General features: G+C 44.3%; 2 protein-coding genes across 5 annotated transcripts in view; both read right to left on the bottom strand.

Annotated features, from left to right (window-relative positions):
• The window catches only part of LOC132828738 (probable G-protein coupled receptor 139), a 54752-nt gene that overhangs the window by 6641 nt on the left and 23032 nt on the right, over positions 1 to 25079 (bottom strand). Inside the window, exons 3-4 of one of the 3 annotated variants that reach the window (XM_060845861.1) lie at positions 18782 to 18922; positions 7336 to 7780 (exon numbers count right to left, since the gene is read on the bottom strand). The exons of 1 other annotated variant lie outside the window; for it this stretch is intronic. In XM_060845861.1, the coding sequence (XP_060701844.1) occupies positions 7527 to 7780; positions 18782 to 18922 (395 nt within the window). In that variant the 3' untranslated portion in view covers positions 7336 to 7526. Of the gene's footprint in view, positions 1 to 7335; positions 7781 to 18781; positions 18923 to 25079 lie in introns of those variants that run through there. One more of the 3 variants, XM_060845859.1, reaches the window with a different exon arrangement.
• LOC132828737 (zinc finger protein 501-like) lies at positions 10146 to 16983 on the bottom strand. Of its 2 annotated transcripts, none has more exons than XR_009646150.1 (2): positions 16887 to 16983; positions 10146 to 10537 (listed from the first exon to the last, which is right to left on the bottom strand). XR_009646150.1 is itself a non-coding variant. In XM_060845858.1 (2 exons), exons 1-2 carry the CDS (start codon positions 16919 to 16921, stop codon positions 10851 to 10853), a joined length of 1266 nt encoding a protein of 421 aa, XP_060701841.1. In that variant the 5' UTR covers positions 16922 to 16983; the 3' UTR covers positions 10146 to 10850. The 2 variants fall into 2 exon arrangements, 1 of the variants encoding a protein (XP_060701841.1); XM_060845858.1 differs by having other exon boundaries at positions 10146 to 12081.

Here is a 25079-nt window from a genome sequence, read left to right as displayed (position 1 = left end):
TAGTTGTTTGCAGCTATTTTTGTCCACTTCTGTGAAGACTGATGCATTGTATTTATTTCCCTCATCTGCCGTGTCAGGCAGGAAGATGTTTTGAAGTGTGTCTACTTCAACACCAGGAACATGTGAATTAAGGTGGGTGAGCTTCCACCATAGGTAGGTACCTGTGAATACGATGCTATGGCCATTTCGGAGACATGGATAGAACAAGGACAGGTCTGTGTGTTGCGGGTTTCGGGGTTTGAACGTTTCAGTAGGAACGGGGAAAGTGGTAAAATATGAGGAGGCGTGGCATTGTTAGTCAATCACAGTATTACAGTGGCACATAGGACGTTTGATGAGCCTTCATCTACAGAGTTAGCAAGGGCTGAGGTTAGAAACAGGAAAGGAGATGTCACCCTCTTGGTAGTTTTCTGTCAGTCTCTGAAAAGTTCCAGAGATGTAAAGTATTGCAAAGTGGATTCCGCACAGGTGCGGAAGTACTAGGATAGTTGTTATGATGGGGGGACTTCATCTTTCCAAATATTGACTGGAAAGTTCAAGTACTTTAGATGGATCAGATTTTGTCCAAGGTGTGCAGGAGGGTTTCCTGTCACATTACGTAGATAGGTCAAAAAGAGATGAAGCCACATTGGATTTGGTACTGGGTAATGAACCGTGGCAGGTAGTAGATTTGGATGTAGGTGAACAACTTGTGGATAATGAAGCAATTATGATACGATTGGGCATGACTGAAGATGCATAAGAAGGAAACTGCAGGGTATGGGCACAATTCAAATGCAGAGCTTGTTCAAGGAACAGTCACTGCATTTCCTTGATAAGGTTGTACCTGCTAGGCAGGGAGGAAGTGATCATGTGAGGGGAATGTGGTTGGCTAAAGGAGTTGAATCTCTTGTCAAAAGGAAGAATGAGAGATCTGTAACCAAGAGTTGTGAAGGCTCAGTTAGGGCACTTCTAAGTTAAAAGTTGGCAGGGAAGGGCCTGAAGAGAGAGCTGACAAGAGCCAGGTGGGGACATGTAAAGTGTATGACAGGTCAGATCACGGAAAAGCCTCAAGATTTCTATAGGTATCGCAGGAATAAAAGAATGACTGGAGTGAAATGAGGGCCCATTAAGGACAGTAGTGGGAATTTGCACGTGAATTCTGAGGAGATAGGAGAGGCACTAAGTTAATATTTTTCGAAATTATTCACACTGCAAAAAGAAAATGTTACTGAGGAGAATACTGAGACGCAGGTTATTAGACTGGACCGGATTAAAGTTCATCACGAGGACATGCCAGCTATTCTGGATAATGTGAAAATAGATAAGTCCCCTGGGCTGGATGGGATTTATCATAGTATTCTGCTCCTGTTTCTCAGCAGCAGCAGTAGAACCAGCTGGAAGGGTGGGAGCTTGTACCAGGGTCCTGTCAGGAGTAGTGAGCCACTGATTTGAACCTTTAAAAATTTACCTCGAGCGCTGGAGCCATCAGTTTCTGTTTTTTCTGCAGCAGCAGCAGCAGGTCAAATGGAGGGAGGTTGGACCAGCGGCGTGTCAGAAGCTGTGAGTCACTGATTTGAAAGTCTCAAAACTTACATGCCAGACATGTCATACCTGCCAGGTAATTGGAAAACCAAGGGCAGTAATGAAACCCGCACTTATAATACCCATTCCTGCATTTGAGGCTTAATTTATTGCATAGGAAGCCTACCTAAAAAAAAAGTGGGAATGAGTATTTTTTGAGCCATAGTGAATGTATTCACTAGATTGCCAGAGGCCATTCGATTACACAATATCACAGCTGAAAGGATTGAAGACAAGTGACTCACAGCGATACAATCCTAATAAGGGTCAAACTTTATAATGAAATTATTCAAGGATGTTATTGACGGTTTGGGATTAACCAATTCAAATTTGCTGCATACCATCTGGAACAAATAACGTTGGAAAAACGGCATCAGACATAAAATACTATACTCAGGGCTAATACCAAGACTAACCAGGTGATTAGGAAAAAGGAATTCAGTTTCTATTTTTTTGCCATTGGAGATGTGCCAAATGAATCGACCACATTTCGTCCACTTGTATTAATTATCAGGCATAGGAGAGGTCAGCTAAAATTGATTCAGGAGAAACTGGCAAATCGGAATTCACAGATCATATATTTGAATTATGTGTGAAATTTAAGGAACTGTTTAAATGGAGAGGGAGATTTGGGCAGAAAGCATTTCAAAGCATCACGGATACAATGAAACAGAAAGCAGACAAGGAATCAAAAACTTACAATTTTGCTCTCGGAGATAAGGTGTTAGTATTAATCTCATTGAGAGGTGATCCTTTACAAACAAAGTTCAGTGGACTTTGTCAAGTCAAAACGAGATTGACTGAGGTGAACTATTTGATAGGGACTCCAGACAGAAAGAAATCTGCCAGATTGTGTCATATAAATATGCTCAACAGGTATTTTTACAGACAAGGAAAACAAACAAAAAAGACTCTTATTGATTACAACCTAGCGTGAAGAGCCAAGTTCAGAGGATTCCATATTGAACATTTTTCAAACTAAATTGGACAATTCGGAATTTGTCAAAAAAAATGGATAAACCATTGAGTTATTTTCCAGCGAAAAATTGAAATTAACTGTCAGAGTTATTGATATTACATGGGGAGAAATGTGGAAATAAGTTGGGAATACGAACGTGGTTGTGCATGACATTAATATAGGAAGTGGTGTTACAATTAAGCAAATCCTTATAGGCATGACCATCTATAGTTGGCACAGGTTCAAAAGGAGTTAGAATGCATGCTCCCCGACAACATAATTGAAGAGAGTTACAGTGCCTGGAGCTCACCCATTGTAATGTTGCCAAAAGCAGATGGTACCCAACGGTTTTGCGAGGACTGTTGCAAAGTCACTGCAGTTATGAAGAATGATGCAATTCCGATTCCACTATTGTATTGAAAAGATGAGTCAAACAACTTTCATTTCTAAGGTGAACTTGCCAAGAGGGTAGTGGCAGGTGCTTTTGCCTGAAAGAGCAAAATCAATTTCGGCTTTTGCAACGCCGAGTGAACTATATAAGTTTAAAGTTGTCCCATTTAGTATGAAAAATCAGGCAGCCACATTTTAAAGATTTACCAATAATGCCATTTCAGCAATACTCTTTCTTTTACTGGTGACCTGGTGACTTTTAGTCACACATCGAAGGAGTATTTGCAGCTTTTATCAGAATTGTTCACTTCACTTCAAGAGGCAGGTTTGATTATTAAACTGGCTGAAATTAAATTTGCACCTTCCTGGGCCATGTTATTTGACATGGACAAATGACTCCACGGAATGCAAAAGCAAAGGTAAAGGGGAATTTTATCATTCATACCAAAGTATAGCAATAGAAATAGAACATAGGACATTACAACGCACTATAGGCCCTTCGGCCCTCAGTGTTGTACTAACCTGTGGAACCATTCTGACGCCCATCTAACTGACACTATTCCATTCTCGTACATATGCCTATCCAATGACTATTTAAATACCCTTAAATTTGGCGTGTGTACTGCTGTTGCAGGCAGTATGTTCCACACTCTTGCTACTCTCTGAGTAAAGAAACTTCCTGTGACATCTGTATTCTTTCTATCACCCATCAAGTTAAAGCTATGTCCACTTGTGCTAGCCATTCCCATCCAAGTAAAAATGACTCTCACTGTCCAACCTATCTAACCCTTGGATTATCTTATATGTCTCATTTATGTCAACTCTCAACCTTCTTTTCCCTAATGAAAACAACCACAAGTTCCTCAGCCTTTTAATCATAAGACCTTCCCTCTATTCCAGGCAAAATCCCAGAAAATTGCATCTGAACCCCTTCCAAAGCTTCCACATTCTTCCTATAATGTGGTGATCAGAACTGTATGCAATACTCCAAGTGTGGCTGCACCAGAGTTTTTCACAGCAGCAGCATGATCACGTGATTGCGAAACTCAACCCCTCTTCCAATAAAAGCTAATATGTCATATACCTTATTAACAACGAAATCAACCTGGGTGACAACTTTCAAGGATACATGTATGTGGCCACCGAGAGTTTTCTGCTCATCTACACTATTTAACTTTAGCCCGGTACTCTGCAATCCTGTTACTCCTTCCAAAGTGAATTATCTCACAATTTCAGTATTAAATTCCATTTGACATCTCTCATTCCAGCTCTGCAGCTTACCTATGTCTCTCTGTAACCTACACTACCCTTCGTCACTATCCACAACTCTACCGATCTTAGTACCATCCGCAAATTTACCAACCCATTCTTCTATGCTCTTCTCCAAGTCATCTATCAAAATAGCAAAGAACACTGAACCCAAAAGAGATCGTTGCGGTACCCCACTAGTCACTGAACTCCAGGATGAATATTACCCATCAAGCACTATCCGTTGTCTTCTTTCAGCGAGCCATGTTTTGATCCAACCCGCTAAATCACCCTCAATCCAATCTGTCCTTATTTTGTGCAATAGCCTACCGTGTAGAACCTTATCAAATGTCTTACTGAAATCCATATACAACACATCAACCGATTTAACTCATTCATTTGTTTGTCCACCTTCTCAATGAAGTCAATAAAGTTTAGGAGGCACGAGCAATCCTTCACAAAACCCTGTTGACTATCCTGAATCAACTTATACAATGATTATAAATCCTCTCTCATACAGACCTTTTCAATACTTTACCCACAACTGAAGTAAGACTCACTGATCTATAATGTCCAGTGTTGTCTCTATTCCTCTTCTTGAATAAGCCAACAACGTTTGCTATCCTCCAGTGTGGCTGCTCCACTCACTGATCTACTAAATCAAGTCAAGGTTTCCTTGGACAACGCACTGCTAGAACTTATTTGACAGCCTGAAGGCTCTGTTAGTCATTGTCTCTGTATTAGCGACTTCAAATTGTGAAAAGCCATTCAAGGTGTCTATCGGCTTTGACTGGTGTGGTTGTCAGTGCTATGCTCTTGTGGGAAGACGATGAGAAGAAAGAAAGAACTATCGGATATATCTCCAGGAAATTGAACATTCATCAGTAAACATATTCAGAGGTTGGGAAGGAGTCTTGGTGTTGGAGTTACTACATTTCAAAGTTTATGTTTCCAGTAATGTATCTGAGAAAAACACGTAAAACGATCATAACACGTTGAAGTTTGTGGAGAACTTTAAGTACAAACGTTCCAGACTGCCTAGTTGGAACTTGTTTTTACAGTCATTCAGTTTAAACATTGTGCATGTGGCAGTACGAGAAAACGTGATTGCCCGTGCACTTTCGAGACTCGGTTGTAAAACTGACGAATTCGGTGGCAGGAGTAAATCGATGGAAACAGAATGCAGCAGTGCATTATTGGATGTTCATGGTCAATGTAGTGTATTTGTGTTGTCGTGCACTAACAATGTAATATTGAGGAATTTTAAAATGAAGCCATCTTTCTATAGTGATAGTTTATTTTTCAAGGGGGTGGTGTGACGATGCTGCTCCTTTTACACGGTTATGTTGTTCGTCAGTTTTTTCAGACGGGTCATAAAACCAAAGGTTCCAATATGTCTAGCTTCATCTGCATGAAGAAGATTGCAAATTTTTGTTTGTACAATGAAAGGAGAGTGATTAGTTCTCCCAGTTTAGCTCTTCTGTGGTTTGGTTTTATATTAGTCTACAATCAGTTTTTGAGGCCGCTGTTCAAAATAAAGCTCCATGCTGATTCGCTCTCTCTCTCTCTCTCTGACATCACTCCAGTAAGAACCTATGTTTCAATTTTCCTTTCTTTGCCAAGGGCTATTTTATGGGAATGTTGAAAGTCTTTGGAACAGGATTAGAGTCGATTAGGTTTTAAAAATAGTTAGGTTGTGCTAAATTCGGTTTACTTTTGTTTGTGTACAAATATTTTTTTCTTCTTGAAATTGATTTGTTGGGCCAGCTGCATCACTCCTGAAATATCCACTAAACACCTGCTTACAACAGGTAGAAGTTTAGGGTCTGGGTTGCCTTCTTGAAATGTTCTGAGGGAGTCTAGTCCAGTTCACAACAGGACAGGTAGGTTTTTCTGCTAAAAAACATTAAAGGATGTGAAGCAAAGTGAGTCGATGGAGATAACTTACAAAGCAGCCATGATCTGAATGAATGGTGAAACAGCCTCAAAGGGTAAACGGCATCATGCCATCCCTATGTGCTTCTCTTGTTAAGTTACCAATTAATATGATAGAAAGGCTATCGTCCATTAGGTGGCCCATTGTGCCTTGGACAGACCTCTTTCCATAGCTTTCCAAATAATCGCTTTGAAATATGTAATCCTCTCTCTTTTGAAATCTTGAATAGAATCCATTCTCCCAGTCAACACGTTCCAAATCCTAAAGTCTGAGCAAAGATTTTCTCCTTATCTCACTCCCAGCTCTCTTGAAATTGTAACCACCACACATCCCCCCCCCCCCCCCCACCCCACCATTAGTAACGTCCACAACAACTGGTGAAACAGGGAGAAATTGAGCACTGCAAATGATGGATATCAGAGTCGAAGAGGGAGGTGCTGGAAAAATTACTGCTGTTTAGGCAGCATCCAAAGAGCAGGAGAAGCGACGTTTTGGTTATAACCCCTTCCTCATTCATTCCTGATGAAGGGTTGATGCCTGGAATTTCGAATCTCCTGCTCCTCGGATGCCTACTGAGTGTCTGTTCTTTTCCAGCTCCACAATCTTTGATGACTTGTGGAAAAGAATGTCCTCGGTCCTGTCACAGAGTCGCAGAGTCATAGAGGTGTACAGCACGGAAACAGACCCTTCACTCCAACCTGTCCATGCCAACCAGATATCCCACCCCAATCTAGTCCCACCTGCCTGCATCCGACCCATATCTCTCCAAATTCTTCCTATTCATATACCCAACCACCTGCCTTTTAAATGTTGAAACTGTACGAGGCTCCACCACTTCCTCAGGCAGTTCATTCCATACACATACTACTCTCTGTGTGAAAACGTTGTCCCCTAGGTCTCTTTTATATCTTTCCCCTCTGACCCTAAACCAATGTCCTCTAGTTCTGAACTCCACCACCCCAGGGAAAAGACTTTGTCTATTTATCCTATCCAAGCCCCTCGTGATGTTATAAATCTCTATAAGGTCACCCCTCAGATTCTGATGCTAAAGGGAAAACAGCCTGATCCAATTCAACCTCTCTCTAATGTCAAAATTGTTGATAATTTCGAACACCTTGTAAGTTCACCTGATACACTGCTCGATAACTGCCGAAGCATCTGGTGGCAGAATGTAGGTGAATAATATCAGACCAAAATTTGAGGACGTTAGAGAGGAAAGAATAGAACAGAATAACCTTTATTGTCACGTACTCTCCAATGAGTTCAGTGACAAGTTTGTAATGTCACCTCTTGGCACCATCGTAAGTACAGAGTACCTAGTCACAGATAAATTAAGTGTTGTTACAGTTTAAAATCTAGAATGATAATAAAAATGGCCATAAAGTACTTTAATTCTACTCTCCTTCCACCATGAGTCCATGCCTGCTGGCCTCAGAACACTTGCTTCATGGGCCAGCCTCCACCCATGACTTGACGTGAAGCTGCTCCAGCTCTGGTCTGTTCTACCGCTGCTCCGGGACTTGGCCAGGTCTCAGCCCACACAGCCCACTGCTGCTCCATGGGGCTCTGCCTACATGTGCTGCTCCCACCTAGCTTTGAGCCCCAAACACCTTCTACAGTTCCATTCCCAGGCAGGTAGGGCAGTCCAAAGTTTGGGGTGTGGGGTGGTGGTGGAAGAACAAAAGCTATAAAGAGGAGAAAAAAAGAACTGGTGAGCAGATGAGCTCTGACTGAAGCATCCTACTCTGCCGCCATCTTGGAAGGCACGTCTGAGATGGAGAGTTCCCTTGCTCAGAAGAGTCAAATTTCTTTGTAATAAGATTGTTCAATTCAAAGGCATGAAGGATAAAATGAGAAGAGAGAATGAACAGTTAACAATATCAATGAACACGGGAGGTTGATTCGTCTGCAATTTAGTGGAACTAGAATCTCTGTCTACAAGACCAGCTCTAATAAAATGAGGGGAAATTGGAGGGTAATTGGAGAAAGATGGGCATTCTGACCGGAGATGAGGAGGAACTTTCTGCAGTCTAGCCCGTTTAGCTATTGGCAAGGGAAACCCCATGATCCAAGTTAGAACAGTAGGGCAATGTCAATACAGTAGCTCACTCAAGACAAGTCTTGAGACATTTTGCCATGTAGGGTGGGGGGAGCTGGAGCACAATGTTGCCAGACGGAAATGTGGCAGAATAGTTCAGCTGGATGACAGTAGCAGAGTTGGACTCCTGGGCATGGAGCTTGGTTGCTCCATCCCGTTTTCTCATTATTTTCACTTCTTAAAATTTTTTATGCTTTATTTAACTACTTCTGAAGAACACGGTTGTGAGATCCAGGTGTGTTCAGTACAGATTCATATCAGTAGTTCCAGAGGAGAGGAAGGGCCTTTGTGTGGAACCTTGAAGCATTGGTAGCAGCAGCATTGATGAGGTCAGTCCGAGGTCTGATCTGGTGGTGGTATTGGTGGAGGAAAGAGGGACAGAGAGTGGCTTGTTCTGGTAGCAGTGAAGGGACACGAGGCTGGCCAACTGTTTCATACACCGGTCTCAGCATCGGGTGAAGGAGTCTTGAGCCAGCCATGGCTGAGCACTGAACAAGAAGGATTGTAAACTCTGCCTTTATATTCTATGTGATAGTTTCTTTTCTGTGTTTTAGCCCACCTCCAACACTTCCCCAGCAGCCCACTCCACACATGCACCATTCTCCTTTTTCATGCGGACAGTGATGCATGTGCGGACTAGGCTGCTTGTGGAGGTAGTGGAAGCTAGCACAATTACAACATTTAAGTGTCGATGGTAACCAGTGCCAGTGTTGGAATGGGGTGGACAAAGTTAAAAAAAATCACACAACACCAGGTTATAGGCCCACATGTTTATTTGAAAGTTCAAGCTTTCAGAACGCTGCTCCTTTATAAAGCTTTGGAGTAAGATCATAGAACACAGAACTTAGAACAAAGATCTGCCTAACGCCTCCAGTTTTCACCTTTAAACAAAATACAAGCTGTAAACAGACCATTCTTTGCAGCAAACTGCCCAGCCTTCAGGACAACATCAACCACAACACCATATAACCGTGTTATAGCAACTACTGCAAGATGTCAGAGCATCAACATGGATATCACCATTAAACATGGGGCACTACCCACCATATGGCTCAAGTTGCTCGGCCAGCGTGGTCTGCCCGATTCACTCGAGGTAAGGATGCCCCGAGGCATGGTACAATGGCGAGACTAAGCAGACGCTATGACAATGGACAAATGGACATCATGCAACAAGTGCCAGAGAGTGACATTCCCTCCCAGACGTGGAACACTTCAGCAGTCAGGGGCATTCAGCTTCGGATCTTCGGTTGACTGTCCTTGAAGGTGGACTTTGGATACGCAACAATGTAGAGTGGTAGAGCAGAGGCTGATAGCCAAGTTCAGTACCCATGAAGATAGCCTGAACTGGGTCCTCTAGTTCATGTCACACTACAGGTAACCTCACTAAACTATACATTCACACACACACTCAGACACAAGCACACGTACACACATATTCTTACATACCTATACACTCAAGCAGACCCTCTCTAATAGACACGCTCTCTTTCAGGCACAATCATACAAACCCCACACTCATGTGCACACCCACTCACAGGCATGCACTCCATCACATCCACATGCACTCACACTATCAAGCAAGTACATACACATTCTCATGCACACACAGAGTCACACACTCTATCTCTCTCTCCCCCTCAGATGCACACACACATCTCGGGGTGAATTTGCATTTGCAGAATTGTATTTGCAGATATATTCTATTTTGTTCAAAAAGCACACAATCTATAGGCAGTCATGTTTTTTTTAATAATCCACGTGATATTTTGTAAATTCTTATTCTGGGAATAGAACCAGTCTGACTCAAGACTGGAATAAATTCAGGCACTAACCTACACATTTAATGAATTGCCTGAGTTGAGATGTCATTGTTTTGTATAAAAGCTTAAATTATCTTGAGAAAATGACTTGAAGAAATTCTAGGATTTACATATTAATCAATCAAAACCTGCAACCCATTCTGAAAGATAAAGGACTTACGAGCAATCTAGAGTTTGTTCAATAGAATGCATCAGTTTTATGACATTACGATTTTTTACTATAAATTCTCTGTCCTATGATCCTACTCTGCCAGCTAACTGATGAAGGAGCAATACTCCAGAAGCTTGCATTTCCAAATAAATCTGTCAGTCGATAACCAGGTGATGTGTGATTTTTAACATATAACAGACATCTGGATGGATACACGAATAGAAAAGGTTTATTGGAATTTGTGCCAAATGCTGGCAAATGGAACAAGATTAATGTAAAATATCTAGTCAGCATGGACAAATTGTACCGCTAGTCTGTTTCTATGCTGGACATCTCCAGGACTCTACGATGTTGCCAGAGAGTGGAGCAGTATCTGTAACAAAATACACATGACACTAAATAAATATACCTACTCAACAGAAACGGAAGATTGGATTGTCTCAACGTCATGACAAAGACGCTCCATGAGTTCCTCCCACTTGTTGGAGGTGAGGATGGAGGTGACGGGGAGAGGGAGAGCCCTTCAGAATGAACTACTGTGAATATTTAACGAACTGACACAGAGCTGATTTATTTGACGATTACTCAGGCTATACATATAAACCCAGACTGGATGTTATCAACATCGACAGACACAATGAACATGGTTGTTACCATTATATGGTTAATAGCAAAATTCATCACAGTCACTTGTGAACACGCTGGTGTCTCAGCAGGTTGGATGAGTGAGTGAATCCCTTTCCACACTCCATGCAGGAGAATGGTCTCTCCCCAGTGTGAATTCGCTGGTGTACAATGAGGTCAGATGATCGCTTAAAACCAGCCCCACAGTGAGAGCATCTGAATGGTCTCTCCTCAGTGTGAACACGTTGATGCCGCATTAGTTCCCCAGAACTTTTAAAGCACTTTCCACAGTCTGGACATGCAAATGCTCTCTCCTCGGTGTGAACATGGTAGTGGTGGATTAGTTCCCTGGAACTTTTAAAGCATTTTCCACAGTCCGAACATTTAAAAGGTCTCTTATCAGTGTGAACTAGCTGGTGCGTGAGAAGGTGGGATGACTGAGTGAATCCTTTCCCACACTCACTGCAGGTAAAGGGTCTCTCCCCAGTGTGGACTCGCTGGTGTTTAGTGAGTTGAGATGATTGCCTGAACGTAGACCCACAGTGAGAGCACCTGAATGGTCTCTTGTCAGTGTGAACATGGCTGTGGGATGTGAGATTACTGGAACGTTTAAAACACATCCCACAGTCTGAGCATTTAAATGGTCTCTCATCAGTGTGGACACGCAAATGGGACATCAATTCTCCTGAACTTTTATAGCATTTTCCACAGTTTGGGCATTTATACGGTCTCTCCTCAGTGTGAACACGTTGATGGGACATCAACTCTCCTGAACTTTTATAGCATTTTTCACAGTCTGGACATTTAAAAGGTCTCTCGTTAGTGTGAACACGGAGGTGGGACATCAGACTGCTGGTACTTTTATAGCATTTCTCACAGTCTGGACATTTAAAAGGTCTCTCTTTGGTGTGAACTCGCTGGTGTCTCAACAGACTGGATGAGTGCGTGCATCCCTTCCCACACTCAGAGCACGTTAACGGTCTCTCTTCAGTGTGAACCCACTGGTGTCGCAGGAGGTGGGCTGACTGAGCAAATCCCATCCCACAGTCTGAGCAGATGAACAGTTTCTTCCCAGTGTGACTACAATTGTGGTTTGTGAGGCCAGCTGATTGGCTGAAGCCTTGTCCACACATACAACATGTATATGGTTCCTTCCTAGTGTGAAGGGGGCCTTTTTCTTCCATGTTCAAAATTCGATGATGTTTTGTTGATGACAAATGTGTTGCCTCTCTCAAGTCTTGGTGCAATGCTTGGTTCGAGGTTCCCGACTGCAAATCCTCCTTTGCTAATGCCCTGTCAAGTTTGTTTCGAACAGAACAGTGAGAGAGTAAGTGAGAAAGAGAGCAAGAGAACAGACCAAAAGACAAAAGAATACAATGAAATGGAGCTGAAAGAAAGAGTCCAATAATTTCTGGGGCAGACAAGAGGAACGTGTGAGCATGAAAGCTGCCAGCTTGTTTAAAGAAAAGCTATCCAATCTGGACCATCCAAAGGTTCCCGTGTGATGGGAAGTGGGAAAGAAATGGTGAACTAGAAAACAAGAGAAGAGAAGAACAAAAGACCGAGAGCTCGGAACAAAGAGTGAATGGGTTGTAAGTCAGGGAAATAACTGGTAAAGAGGGATAGAGTGTGAGTAGGAGAGGAACAAGAGGAGGTGTAGAGAGCCCAGAGTGTAAGAGGTGTGGTCACAAAATGAAGATTACAAGTGTCAGAGACATGGATGAGTGAGACCATGAGTAGGAAGCATGGGGCAGAGTGAGAAAGAGCACAAGGAAATGTGAGGGAATGAGAGAGTAGTCAGAACATTGTTGGGAGAGTTGGATCAGAAGAGTTGACCATTCACCCAGTCTTCAGGCCACTGAGAACATGAAGCATTGTCCACTCATGTTACATCACCAAGATGATCGCACATGCACTTGACTCCCATTTGAAACGGTTTCCCAGAAAATGCCACAGAGTTGCAAGCGTGACTCCTGCATGATCTTATTGAGGACTTGGGCATGGTTAATACCTGGCTTCATTCCTCTCCTACCTCCTTCTACACCTGGCTCCATTCGTCTCCCCACTCCTACACTGATATGTCCATTACTCTCCACTCCTGAACCCCTAGTTCAATTCCTTATCCCGCCCTATACTCCATTACTCTCATCGCTCCCTCACCTTGCATGCAAGTCCTCTCCTTGCCTCACCTGTGGCTGTATTCGCCTCCTCTCTCCCCTACCACACTCAACAGGTTGCATTCCTCTCCCACTACTTAGGCCCTGGCTCCATTCCATTCCCCTCCCCAACCTTCCAGCTCCATTAATCTCCCTCCTCCCACTCCAGCTTGATTCCTCTTCCCCCTCCCTCACTCCATTATTCTCCCTCTTCCCCACCTCAACTCCATTCTGCTACCATCCTCCCTCAATCCATTACTTTCATCCCCCTTCCACCCATTGCTTCATTCCTGCTCTCCCTCCCCCATGCCTGGCTCAATGCCTTTCCTCCCTCTCCGACACTGGCTCAATTTCACTCCTCCCCTAGTTCTTCCTTCTATTAACCTCCTGTTGGTGGTGCTGTCACTTCAGGTAGTTGTGGAACATGACCATATCACACAGAATTTATAGCAAAAGGGTTACAATGTCCTGGAGCTTCTTAGCTTTACCCACCCCAGTACAACACCGGCACCTCCAAATTATAGCTAACAATGTCAGCAATAACTGCCTTTACACAGCATCTGCCACAGAAATGAAGTATGCAGGTGTAGTTCCCCCTTCCACTGGAGTAGGGACATGCGCAGTGACATCACTACCAATGGGAGAGATAAAAATCACACAACACCAGGTTATAGTCCAAAATGCTTATTTGGAAGCACTAGCTTTCGGAGCACTGCTCCTTTATCAGGTGGTTATGGAGTATAAAGATGTAGGACACAGAATTTATAGGAAAGGTTTACAGTGTGATATAACTACAATTATATATTGAAAAAGATCTAAATTGTTTGGTAAGTCTTGCATCTTTCAGAATGGGCATGCTAGTTTCAGATTTTTAATATCTAAATCCCAGAACGTTCTTAAAATTCCCTTCTGAAGTGAACTTTAACAATCGGTGTCATGTTGGCCAAGATAATGCATTAAAAGGTGTGAGGTGCCCTTGTGTGAGGCTGTCAGTGCCCCAATGTTCAGACTGATTCTAATCGTTTAAAAAAAATAAGCATTTACAGAATCTTACATGGATTCATGCAGTTTCTGAGCAAAGTAAAAATGTAATTCTGCAAGTACAAATTCACCTCACAAACTTAGATATGTATGCATGTGGGTGTGTACGCGCAGAGGGGTATGAGTGGCTGTGAAGGGTGTATGTGTGAGTGTATGTGAGAGAGCTTGTATAGGAGAGAGGGTCTGTGTGAGCTTATGGGTCTGTAGGAGTGTGTGTGTACGCATGTGCATTGCAGTTGGATCACCTGTAGTGTGACACGAACAGCCATAGGAACCAAATTTGCACTCTAGTATGCCATCATTTTCATGCACAGGTTCGAACAAGACTTATTATATATGCAGGACCTCCAACTAAAACTATGCACCAGGTATATTAATGACATGTTCTTCCTCTGGCCCCATGGCAAGGAGTCACTGAAACAACTACATAGTGATATCACAGACTTTCTCACCATCAAACTCACCATGGACTACTCTCTAGTATCTGTATCATTCTTGGACACATGCATCTCCACCAAGGATGGGCACCTCAGCACCTCACTCTACTGAAAACCCACGGATAACCTCACAATACTACACTCCTCCAGCTTGCATGTTAAACATATTAAAACTGCCATTCCCTACGGACAAACACTACACGTACATAGGATCTGTTCAGATGAGGAGGAACTTGACTGGAACGTGAAGGTACTCAAGGATGCCCTCATAAGAATGGGGTACGATGCTCAACTCATCGACCACCAGTTCCGATGTGCCACAGTGAGAAAGCATAATGACCTCCTCAGGAGACAGACACGAGCTGCAAATGACAGGGCACTCTTCGTTGTCCAGTATTTCCCAAGAGTCGAAAGACTATGCTATGTTCTTTGCAGCCTGCAACACATTATCAATGAGAATGAGCACCTTGCCAAGACCTTCTCCATGCCTTCACTTCTTGACTTTAAATAACCACCAAACGTCAAAAAGATCATTGTTCTCAGCAAACTTCCCGGCTTTCAGGACATCACCATACAAACTTGTTCTGGTAGACGCTGCAAGATGTGTTGGAGTGTTGACACGGATACCACTATTACACGTGTGGACACCTTCTACCATGTACTTAGCAGGTACTCATGTGACTTGACCAACGTTGTCTATCTTATATGCTGCAGGCAAGGGTGCCCTGAGGCATGGTACATTGGTGAGAATGAGCAGACCCTACAGTAACGGATGAATGGACACTGCATAATAATCAACAGACAGGAGTGTTCCCTCGCAGTTGGAGAATACTTCAGCGGTCTGAGACATTCGGCCTCGGACCTTCGGTTGACCATCCTACAAGATGGACTTCGGAACGAGCAACAGTGCAAAGTGTCCAACCAGAGGCTGATAGCCAAGTTTTGAGTCCATCCCCATGGATACCAACGGGACCTTGGGTCCATATCACACTATAGGTGATCCCATTGCCCTATACACACGTAGACATTGACACTCCTGCACAACACCTACAGATGCACACACTCACACAGACCATCTCTCATACATAAACTCTCTCTCATATGCTGACACATACACTCCCGCATGCACCCTCTCACAGTCTTATACCCCTATACACTCTCACTCTATCACAAACACTCAAACCACAACCCCCCCCCCCCCTCCCCACACACATATCCAAATGCACACACAACATATAGGTTAGTGGGGTGAATTTGTACTTGCAGAATTACATTTTATCTTGCTCAAAAACTGCAAAACTCTATGTAAGATTCTGTCAATCCCTTTTTTAGATTAGAACCAACGTGAACGTTGAGGTACAGGCAGAGTCACACAGGCCACCACACGCATTCAGTGTATTATCTGGGCTGACATGGCAGCTTTGTTAAAGTTCACTTGAGAATGCAACTTCAAAGAAAGTTCTGGATTTTATATATGAAAGAACTGAAAGCAACATGTCATTCTAAAAGATGAAAGACTTAACAGCAATCGAAGTTTTTTTTCAAAGCATCATTTCAGTTGCATGACACTGTAATCTTTTGTTATAAATTCTGTGCCTTGCGGCTGTGCTCCACAACCACCTAAAGGAGTAGCGCTCTGAATGTTAATGCTTCCAAATAAACTTGTTGGACTGAGACCTGGGGTTGTGTGATTTTTATCTTTGTACTTCCCAGCCCAACACCGACTCCTCCAAACAAAACTGTGAGCTGCATCTTGAACCGCTGCAGTGCGCCCACACCGACATTAGGGAGGGAATGCCAGCATTCTGATCCGGGGAAAATGAAGGAGAGCTGATATCGTTCCAGAGCAGGATGGTGAGCGACCCAGAGGGGCACAAAGTTAAAAATCACACAAGACCAGGTTACAGTCCTAAAGGGTTAATTTGGAAGCACTAGCTTTCGGAGCGCTGCTCCTTCATCAGATGGTTGCGGAGGTTAAGACCGGAGGACACAGAATTTATAGCAGAAGATTATAGCGTGATGCAACGTAAATTATGTATTGAAAAAGACCAATATATCATTTCAGTTGCATCACACTGTAAACGTTCGCAATAAATTCTGTCCTACTCTCGCATTTTCAACAACCACCTGCTGACATAACAGCGCTCCGAAAGCTAATGCTTCCAAATAACCCTGTCAGTCAGACTGTAACCTGGCTGCTGTGTGAGCTTTAACTTTGTCCACCTCAGTCCAACTCTGGCTGCTCCAATGTCAGCAATGACAATGCCTTTACCCACCATGCATCGCGGTGATGAAAGGTGCGCATGTGCAGTTCCCCCTCCGCTGGAGTATGGCACATGCGCAGTAACATTGATACCAACGTTCAGAGGGTTTTTTTAAAATCACATCTCCAAGGCGGGAAGGGGCGCTGCGGGACCGCGGAGGCAATGCCGGAGTGTTCGCAAACGCTTCCTAAATACTCTACCTCGAACTCCGATTCGCAACCTGCAAATCCCGCATGTATATTGTGCTGGGATTTCAGCTGGGAGCAGACCCTGGTCGGCGTCCGCCATCTTGGCTCCGTCGGCAGTCCGGCGCATGCGTGACCCGCTTTGTGACGCACTTATGGGCGGCGCTTCAGGGCTCCTGTCCCTCCCGGGTCCTAGCGCTGGCCCGTCTGCATTGTTGCAATCGGGACAGAGGTACACCGCAGAATCAGACCCTTCGGCCCAACACGTGCATGCCGACCAGATTTGCTAACCTAATCTCATCCCATTTGCCAGCACTTGATCCACATCCCTCAAAACCGTTCCTATTCATATACCCACCCACCTACCTTTTAAATAATGCGATTTTAGTAGCCTCCACCACTTCCTCTGGCAGCTCATTCCACACCCGCAACACTGTGTGTGGAAAAATTGTCCCTTTGGTCTGTTTTACATTTTTGCCCTCTCACCCTAAACCTCTGCCCTCTAGTTCTGGACTGCCCCGCCTCAGGGAAAAGACCTTCTTTATTTACCCTATCCACGCCTCTCATGTATTTATAAACCTCTATAAGGTCGGCCGGAGCACTGTAGCTACCAGAAAGGGCAGCTCCAGAACATTTGATGACACCGTTGCCTCACACTCCTGATCTTGCATTGCGCAGTTGAGTCTCTTATTAGTCTACATCTAAACCCTGACGGGTGCACCTAACACTCAGGCAATTTAGAATGGCCAACTCACCCAACCTGCACATCTTTGGAATTGTCAAGCTGAGATGAACAGGACCCCTTTGTGAGTTGTGGGCACGGGGTGCTTGAATCGCTATGGCTGAAAATAAGAGATAGATGCAGGAATAAGCCATTTGGCCCATCGAGCCTGCTTTGTGATTCATTAAGTTTGCGTCTGACTGTGGATGGTCAAGTCCCCTCAGTCTAAACCAAGTTACCTCTAACTCTTCTGAACTTCAGTGGACACAAGCCTGGTCTGTCATCTTGCTGAGATTGACCATTGCAGGTAACATCAATGACTTGTATTTATATAGAACTGTAAAACCTTGCACAACAGTTCACACATGACCAAATGCACGGCCAAACAGACTGATCTTAAGATGTTCAATGGAGGAGAGACAACTTGGGGCTCAGCAATTGAAACCACAGCCACTGATGGTGGTCAAAGGTAGGTCAGCAATATGGAAACTGTCAGAAATCAAGGAGCACAGGGCACATGGAAGGTTGTGAGGTTGTAGGAGGTTCCAGAGACTGACAGTCAGAGAGTCATAGAGGTGTATAGCACCAAAATAGATCCTTCGGTCCAACTTGTAAAGACCGACCAGATATCCTAATCTAATCTAGTCCTATTTGACAGCACTTGGTCCATATTTCTCGAAACCCTTCCTAATCATATACCCACCCAGATGCCTTTGAACATGCTGTAATTGTACCAGCCTCCACTACTTCTGCTGGCAGCTCATTCCATAGAAGCACTGCCCTCTGTGTGAAAAAGTTGCCCCTTAGGTCGCTTTTATATCGTTCCCGTCTCATCCTAAACATCTGCCTTTGAGTTCTGGACTCGCCTAACCCAGGGAAATGACCTTGTCTATTTATCCTACCCATGATTTTATAAGGTCACCCCCTCAGCCACAGATGCTCCACAGAAAACAACCCCAGCCTATTCAGCCTCTCCCTGTACCCAAACCTTCAACCCTGGCAATATCTTTGTAAATCTTTTCTGAACCTTTTCAAGTTTCACAACATCGTTCCGATAAGAGGGAGACCAGAACTGCGCACAATATTCCAAAAGTGATCTAACCAATGTCCTGTGCAGCCATAACATGACCTCCCAGCTCCTATACTCAACAGCTGGACTCCAGTCTGACCTGTGCCCTCAAGCACTTACCTGAACTACCTGCCTGAAGCTGGTCCACATCATGGTGAGGAAGTTGCCGGTAAACGTAACGTGGTCTCTGGGCTGGGCCAGTCTCGTGTTCTCCCCTCGGCTGTACACAGTCACACTGTGAGGAATGTTTCTCACCTGCACCTGGTCGGAGAGAGAAACTGCTTCTGAGGAACTTCAAGTATGGCTCTGAACTGGACCCATGCAGGTCATGACCATGTCTGTGCAGGAGATGTCTTAAACAGGATAATACAACTTAGAAAGTCTGTGAGAAGATTTGTAGCTCTGGTGCTCATTGTTGCGGTTCTGTTCGCCAAGCTGGGAATTTGTGTTGCAGACATTTCGTCCCCTGTCTAGGTGACATCCTCAGTGCTTGGGAGCCTCCTGTGAAGTGCTTCTGTGATGTTTTCTCCAGCATTTATAGTGATTTGTATCTGCCGCTTCCGGTTGTCAGTTCGAGCTGTCCGCTGCAGTGGCCGGTATATTGGGTCCAGGTCGATGTGCTTATTGATTGAATCTGTGGATGACCATAATCAATAAGCACATCGACCTGGACCCAATATACCGACCACTGCAGCGGACAGCTCGAACTGACAACCGGAAGCAGCAGATACAAACCACTATAAATGCTGGAGGAAACATCACAGAAGCACTTCACAGGAGGCTCCCAAGCACCGAGGATGTCATCTAGACAGGGGACAAAACATTTGCAACACAAATTCCCAGCTCGGCGAACAGAACCACAACAACTTACAAACTTGTCACCTATTTCCACCAGCTGGTGTGCAGCAGAGTGAGGATGGGGAAGGGTGGAGGGATTTGGTACTGGTCAATACCCATCCCACAGCTCACTAACACCAGACAGTGTCAACATGCTGTCTCCCAGTACACTGTCCAAGTTCTTGAACTGCCTCCCCAGTTCCCATCAGTTGAGTGTGCCCTGTACATGTTCTTTGCCAAAACAGGATGCTGTCATCAAGCCAGGACAGTGTTCTGTTTCTCACAGTAATGTGTAATGTGGCATGTCAGTGTTAGCGTGAGACCAGGTTTCTGCTCCATACATCTCAAAGAGAGGGATCATATCGGAAGCAGCAGGTCTCCCCAACTGGTCACAAGAAACAAGGCAACCCAACTAGCTCGCACTTCAAAGAATTACAACACGTTATCTAACATCAGATAAGATTCTGCAATTGGACAGTTTTTACACAATAACCAGGGCTCTGAGGTTGAGGAAATTAGATAGGGAAGGTTGTGAAACTGTAGGGTTGGGGGGGTGTTATTAGAGATAGGGAGCATTGCGAGGCTGTGGGGGATCAGAGAGGTAGGGGAGGGTTGTGAAGCTGGATGAGGTTACACTGACAGGGAGGACTGTGACTCTGGACGAGATTACATAGAAAACAAGTTTTGCTGGGGCTGGGGCTGGAGCAGATTACAGACTGGAGAAAATTACAGAGCAAGGGACTGTTGCAGGTACCAGAGGAATTTACAGAGATAGTAAGAGTTATGGAGTTATACAGCATGGAAACAGGTTCTCAGTCCAACTTTCCTGTGCCAACCAGATCCTAAACTTTCCAGTCCAATTGCCAGCATTTCGCACATATCCCCCTAAACCTTTCCTATTCATCTACCCAGCCAGATGCCTTTTAAATGTTGTAATTATACCCACTTCCACCAACTCCTCTGGCAGCTGGTTCCACCGTCTGCATGAAAAAGTTGCCCAAGGTCCCTTTCCGATCTTACCCCTGTCACATTAAACCTATACCCACTCGTTTTGTCTGCCTACCCCACGAAAAAGACCTGGGCTATTCACCCTATCAATTGCCCTCATGATCTTATAAACCTCGACAAAGCAGCCTCCGACATTCCAGAGAAAAAATTGCCCAAACCTCTTCCGATAGCTCAAACACTCCAATCCCGTCAATACCCTTGTGAATTATTTTTGCACCCTCTCATGTTTAACAACATCTTTTCCATAGCAAGGAGACCAGAATTTAAAGCAGTATTCTCAACCAGGCCTGACCAATGTCTATTAGAGCTGCGACAAAACACTGCAACTGCTACACTCAGTGCACTGACAAATGTGCCAAACGCCTTCTTCATGACCCTGTCTACCTGCGAATCCACTTACAATGAAATATGCAGCTGCAGCTGCAGCCCTCGGTCTCTTTATTCAGCAACACTGCCCACGGCCTACCCATTGACTGTATAATTCCTACCTGGTTTGCCTTAGCAAAATGTAATAGCTCCAATCTAAACTCCATCAACCATTCCTCAGCCCATTGGCACATCTGGTCAAGGTGCCACTGAAATACACTGTCCACAACACCCACCGATTTTTGTGTTATTTGTAAACCATAGCTAATTCTGATATGAGGAGAAAGGAAGGACAGCATATGCTGAGTCAGAGTCGAAAAGTGTGGCCCTGGAGAAACACATTCCTGATGAAATGCTTTTGGCCAAAATATCAACTGTCCTGCTCCTCAGATGCTGCATGACCTACTGTGCTTATCAAGCACCACACTTTTTGACTCTAATTCTGATGCTGGAAGGGTTGACAGAGACAGGGAGGATAGTGACATTGGAGGGATTTACAGACATAGAGAGAGTTGTGAGACTGCAGGAGATTATCTTCCAAATCGGATTATGGTGTACTAACAATACGTGGTCTACACAGTTCAAGAAGGCAGTTCACCACCACCTTCTCCAAGTCAAATAGGGGTGGAAAATAAATATCGGTTGGGACAGCAAATAACATAAACTGTGCATTAATCAAAATTAAGATGAGTTTTTGTTTTGTGGAGAGGTAGCTGAAGCTCAGATAATTCTCCTTGAAACTGAGAAGGTTACGCAGTCAAGGTGTAGATTTGTTTCTAATAGACTTCATTTGCATAAAGTGAAAAATTACCAACATTGTCACAAGGTTTAGGAGCCAGAAAACATAGCTTTCAGATAACTGGGAAATAATGCAGGGTGAAAACGTAAAGATTATTTTACTCAGTGAGTTCCAAGGACCTAGAACAGTCTGAACGGCAGCTAGATGCAGATTCAGCAGTTATTGCAGAGTTGAAATTTAACTTTAGGCCAGTTGGGGCAATTGCAGGGAATTTGGGATAGATTTGCAGCGAATGAGAGTGTACAATCCCATTGGACCAAATGGCCAGCAATTCCCTGTCCTCTGGGATACATATTACACACTGCACCATTCATTGTAAACATGACGCTCACCCCTGAACCACAAAGAGATAGGCTCCCACCTTTAGCTCACAATGGGCCCCGGCTGATGGACGGCAGCAACGGACCAATAGAAGGAGAGGGTACGATTGGAGGACTAAGCAAAGACAGGACTGGTGGACCAAGCGGGGTTAGAGACAGAAAAACTGCAGATGCTGGAATCCAACGTAGACAGGCAAGAGGCTGGAAGAACACAGCAAGCCTAACAGCATCAGCAAGTGGAGAAGTCAAGGTTTCGGGTGTAACCCTTCTTCAAGACCCAGATATAGTGTGCTAGATCTGAATTAGAAATGGGAGCAAAGGGAATGTGGCTACAGGCCTCAGGCACTAACAGCTTGGGTGACCATCTTTGTTGGGGCAAGGTGAAGATGCTCAGATTTCTTTGTGGTTGGAGTTGGGGGCAGGGTGTGGTGATTTGAAAAAGAGGATTGACAGACGCATAAAACTCAAACAAAGTTCTAGAGTCACAGAGTGGTACAGCATGGAAACAGACCCTTCAGTCCAAATCATCCATGACGACCAGATATCCTAAATTAATCCAGTCCCATTTGCCAGCACTTGGCCCATATCCCTCTGAACCCTTGCCATTCATACACCCAACCAGACGCCTGGTAAATGTTGTAATCGTACCAACCTCCACCACTTCTTCTGGCAGCTCATTCCATACCCGCACCACTCTCTTCTTGAAAAAGTTGCTCCTTCAGTCTCTTTTAATTCGTTTCTCTCTCTGTCATGTTTGCCCTTTCCAGCTTTCTATCCTGGACTGACAATGGATTTTTCCTTTGTGAACTCATTTTACAGGATATTAATTGAGAATAATTTGCACACCAGGATCTCAAAACACATTCTGATAGAGTCTGCAGAGCCATGTGGATTTGAATTTCATTGGCACTCACTGTGGAAGTGGAAAAGTTTGTCCTATTTGTGGGGAAAATATCTCCGACATGATTGTCACTTCAAAAGCAGCAAAGTGTTCAAATTGGTGGGGAAACCACCCTTGAGGTATGCATTCAGTTCTGGGTCCAGCAACTGAGGAAGGAGCTATTGGCCCGAGAGGGAGGACAGATTTATCTAAATATCGCGTCATCTCTTTGAATGAAATGTTCAAGTCACCCACTTCATGATTTTAACCGATAAATTCCTCATCACCTGCAAATTCCCTTTCAAAATGTTTAATGGTATCAAGATTCAGCACCTTTTCAGATCCTTCCAACTCTCTTGACTCAGAAACTGCTAAATTCCATGCTCAGTCCGGAGAATTATAAATAGCTGAATTAAAGAAAGGATACTCTTCCCTGAGGTCCCACTGAGCTTCATTGGGACAGTGCAGGACAACGGGATCAGAGTGGGTGTGAGCAGAAAAATCAAATGCCTAGGCTGCACTGGGAATGTTGTTTGGCAAGATGAAAGTGTTTTGGAGTTGGGTGATAACAGGGAGTTAGGTGAGACAAGGAGAAGATGAAGCAGAAAGACTGAGTGTGGTGCTCAGTCACCATTCAGAAAGGGGCAGATGAACCAGGAAATCCCTTATTACCAACCGTGCAGGTGGACAGTCTGAACCCAGTGTTAATATACCATGACAAAGTGATAATATCCAAAACCTATCTGATAGATGCACAATTGTTACTACCATTTTATTGACAATATAAGTAACTTTAATTGAACAGGGATTAGTCACATCAGAACAAATGTGCAAAGAGCACAGTTCATTGCTTGGTGTGAGAAAGAGCAAAATCCTTCAACTGTGGTTCTTTGTGAATTTGCTGATATGTTAATGCTTTGGATAAGCAAGTGAATCCCTTCCTACACCGGAATCGAGGGAACGGTTTCTCTTCAGCGTGAACTCGCTGGTGTGTCAGTAGGTGAGTTCTCTGAGTGAATGCTTTCTCACATTCACAGAGTGTGGGATGAATGGTCTCTCCCCAGTGTGAACTCGCTGGGGTCTCAGCAGGCTAGACGATCGAGGAAAACCCTTTACCGCACTCAGAACAAAGAAGTGTTCTCTCTCTAGTGTGAACGCTCTGGTGTACCTGCAGGTCAGGTGAGCGGTAAACCCCCTACCCACAATCAGAACAGGTGAATGGTCTCTCCCCAGTGTGAACTCGCTGGGGTTTGAGTAGGCCAGATGACCAAGTGAATCCCTTCTCACAAAAGGGGCAGGTGAATGTTCTTTCTCCAGTGTGACTCGCTGGTGTTTGAGGTCAGATGAACAAGTGAATCCTTTCCCCACACTCAGAACATGTGAATGGTCTCTCTCCGGTATGAGCTCATTGGTGTTCCAGTAGTTCTGATGACCAAGTGAAGCCATTCCCCCACACAGAACAAATGAACAGTCTTTCTTCAGCATGAATTCTCTGGTGTATCAGGAGACTGGAAACCCGAGTGAATGCATTCCCACACTCCGACCAGGTGGAATGGTTTCTGCTCAGTGCGACCTCACCAGTGCTTCAGCAGGTTGGACGATTGGGCGAATCATATCCCACAGGCAGAGCAGGTGTATGGTTTCTCCCCAGTGTGAACTCGCTGGTGAATTTCCAGCTGGGATGAGTAACAGAATCCTTTTCCACAATCTCCACTTTTTCACAGTCTCTCCCCAGTGTCACTGTATTGGTGTTTCAGGTGAATCTTCAGGATTCTCCCACACACAGGTGACATGTTTCTCCCCAGTGCAAATGATGCTTTTTCCTTAAATGTTCCAAATCCTGAGATAATCAGCTTGTGACAAGCAAGAGTGTGTGTGTGTGTGTGTGTGTGTGAGAGAAAGAAAGAGAGAGAGAGGGACAGAGAGAATTGGAAATGGTGGCAAATGCAGGAAACATTAGATGAGAATATAGAAGGTATGGTGAGAATATAGAGATGTGGAGGAACAGATTGGGAAACAGATTTTGGAAAGGTGCAGAAGCCACAGGGTCGTAGTCATGGGCAACTTCAACTTCCCAAATATTGATTGGAAGCTCTTTAGATCAAGTAGATTGGATGGGGCGGTGTTTGTGCAGTGTGTCCAGGAAGCTTTTCTAACTCAGTATGTAGATTGTCCAACCAGAGGGGAGGCCATATTGGATTTGGTACT

The sequence above is a fragment of the Hemiscyllium ocellatum genome, chromosome 27 (assembly GCF_020745735.1).
Source record: "Hemiscyllium ocellatum isolate sHemOce1 chromosome 27, sHemOce1.pat.X.cur, whole genome shotgun sequence".
Lineage (NCBI taxonomy): Eukaryota > Metazoa > Chordata > Chondrichthyes > Orectolobiformes > Hemiscylliidae > Hemiscyllium > Hemiscyllium ocellatum.
Note: the sequence above shows the minus strand (reverse complement) of the source record. Positions and strands in the feature narration are given on the sequence as shown.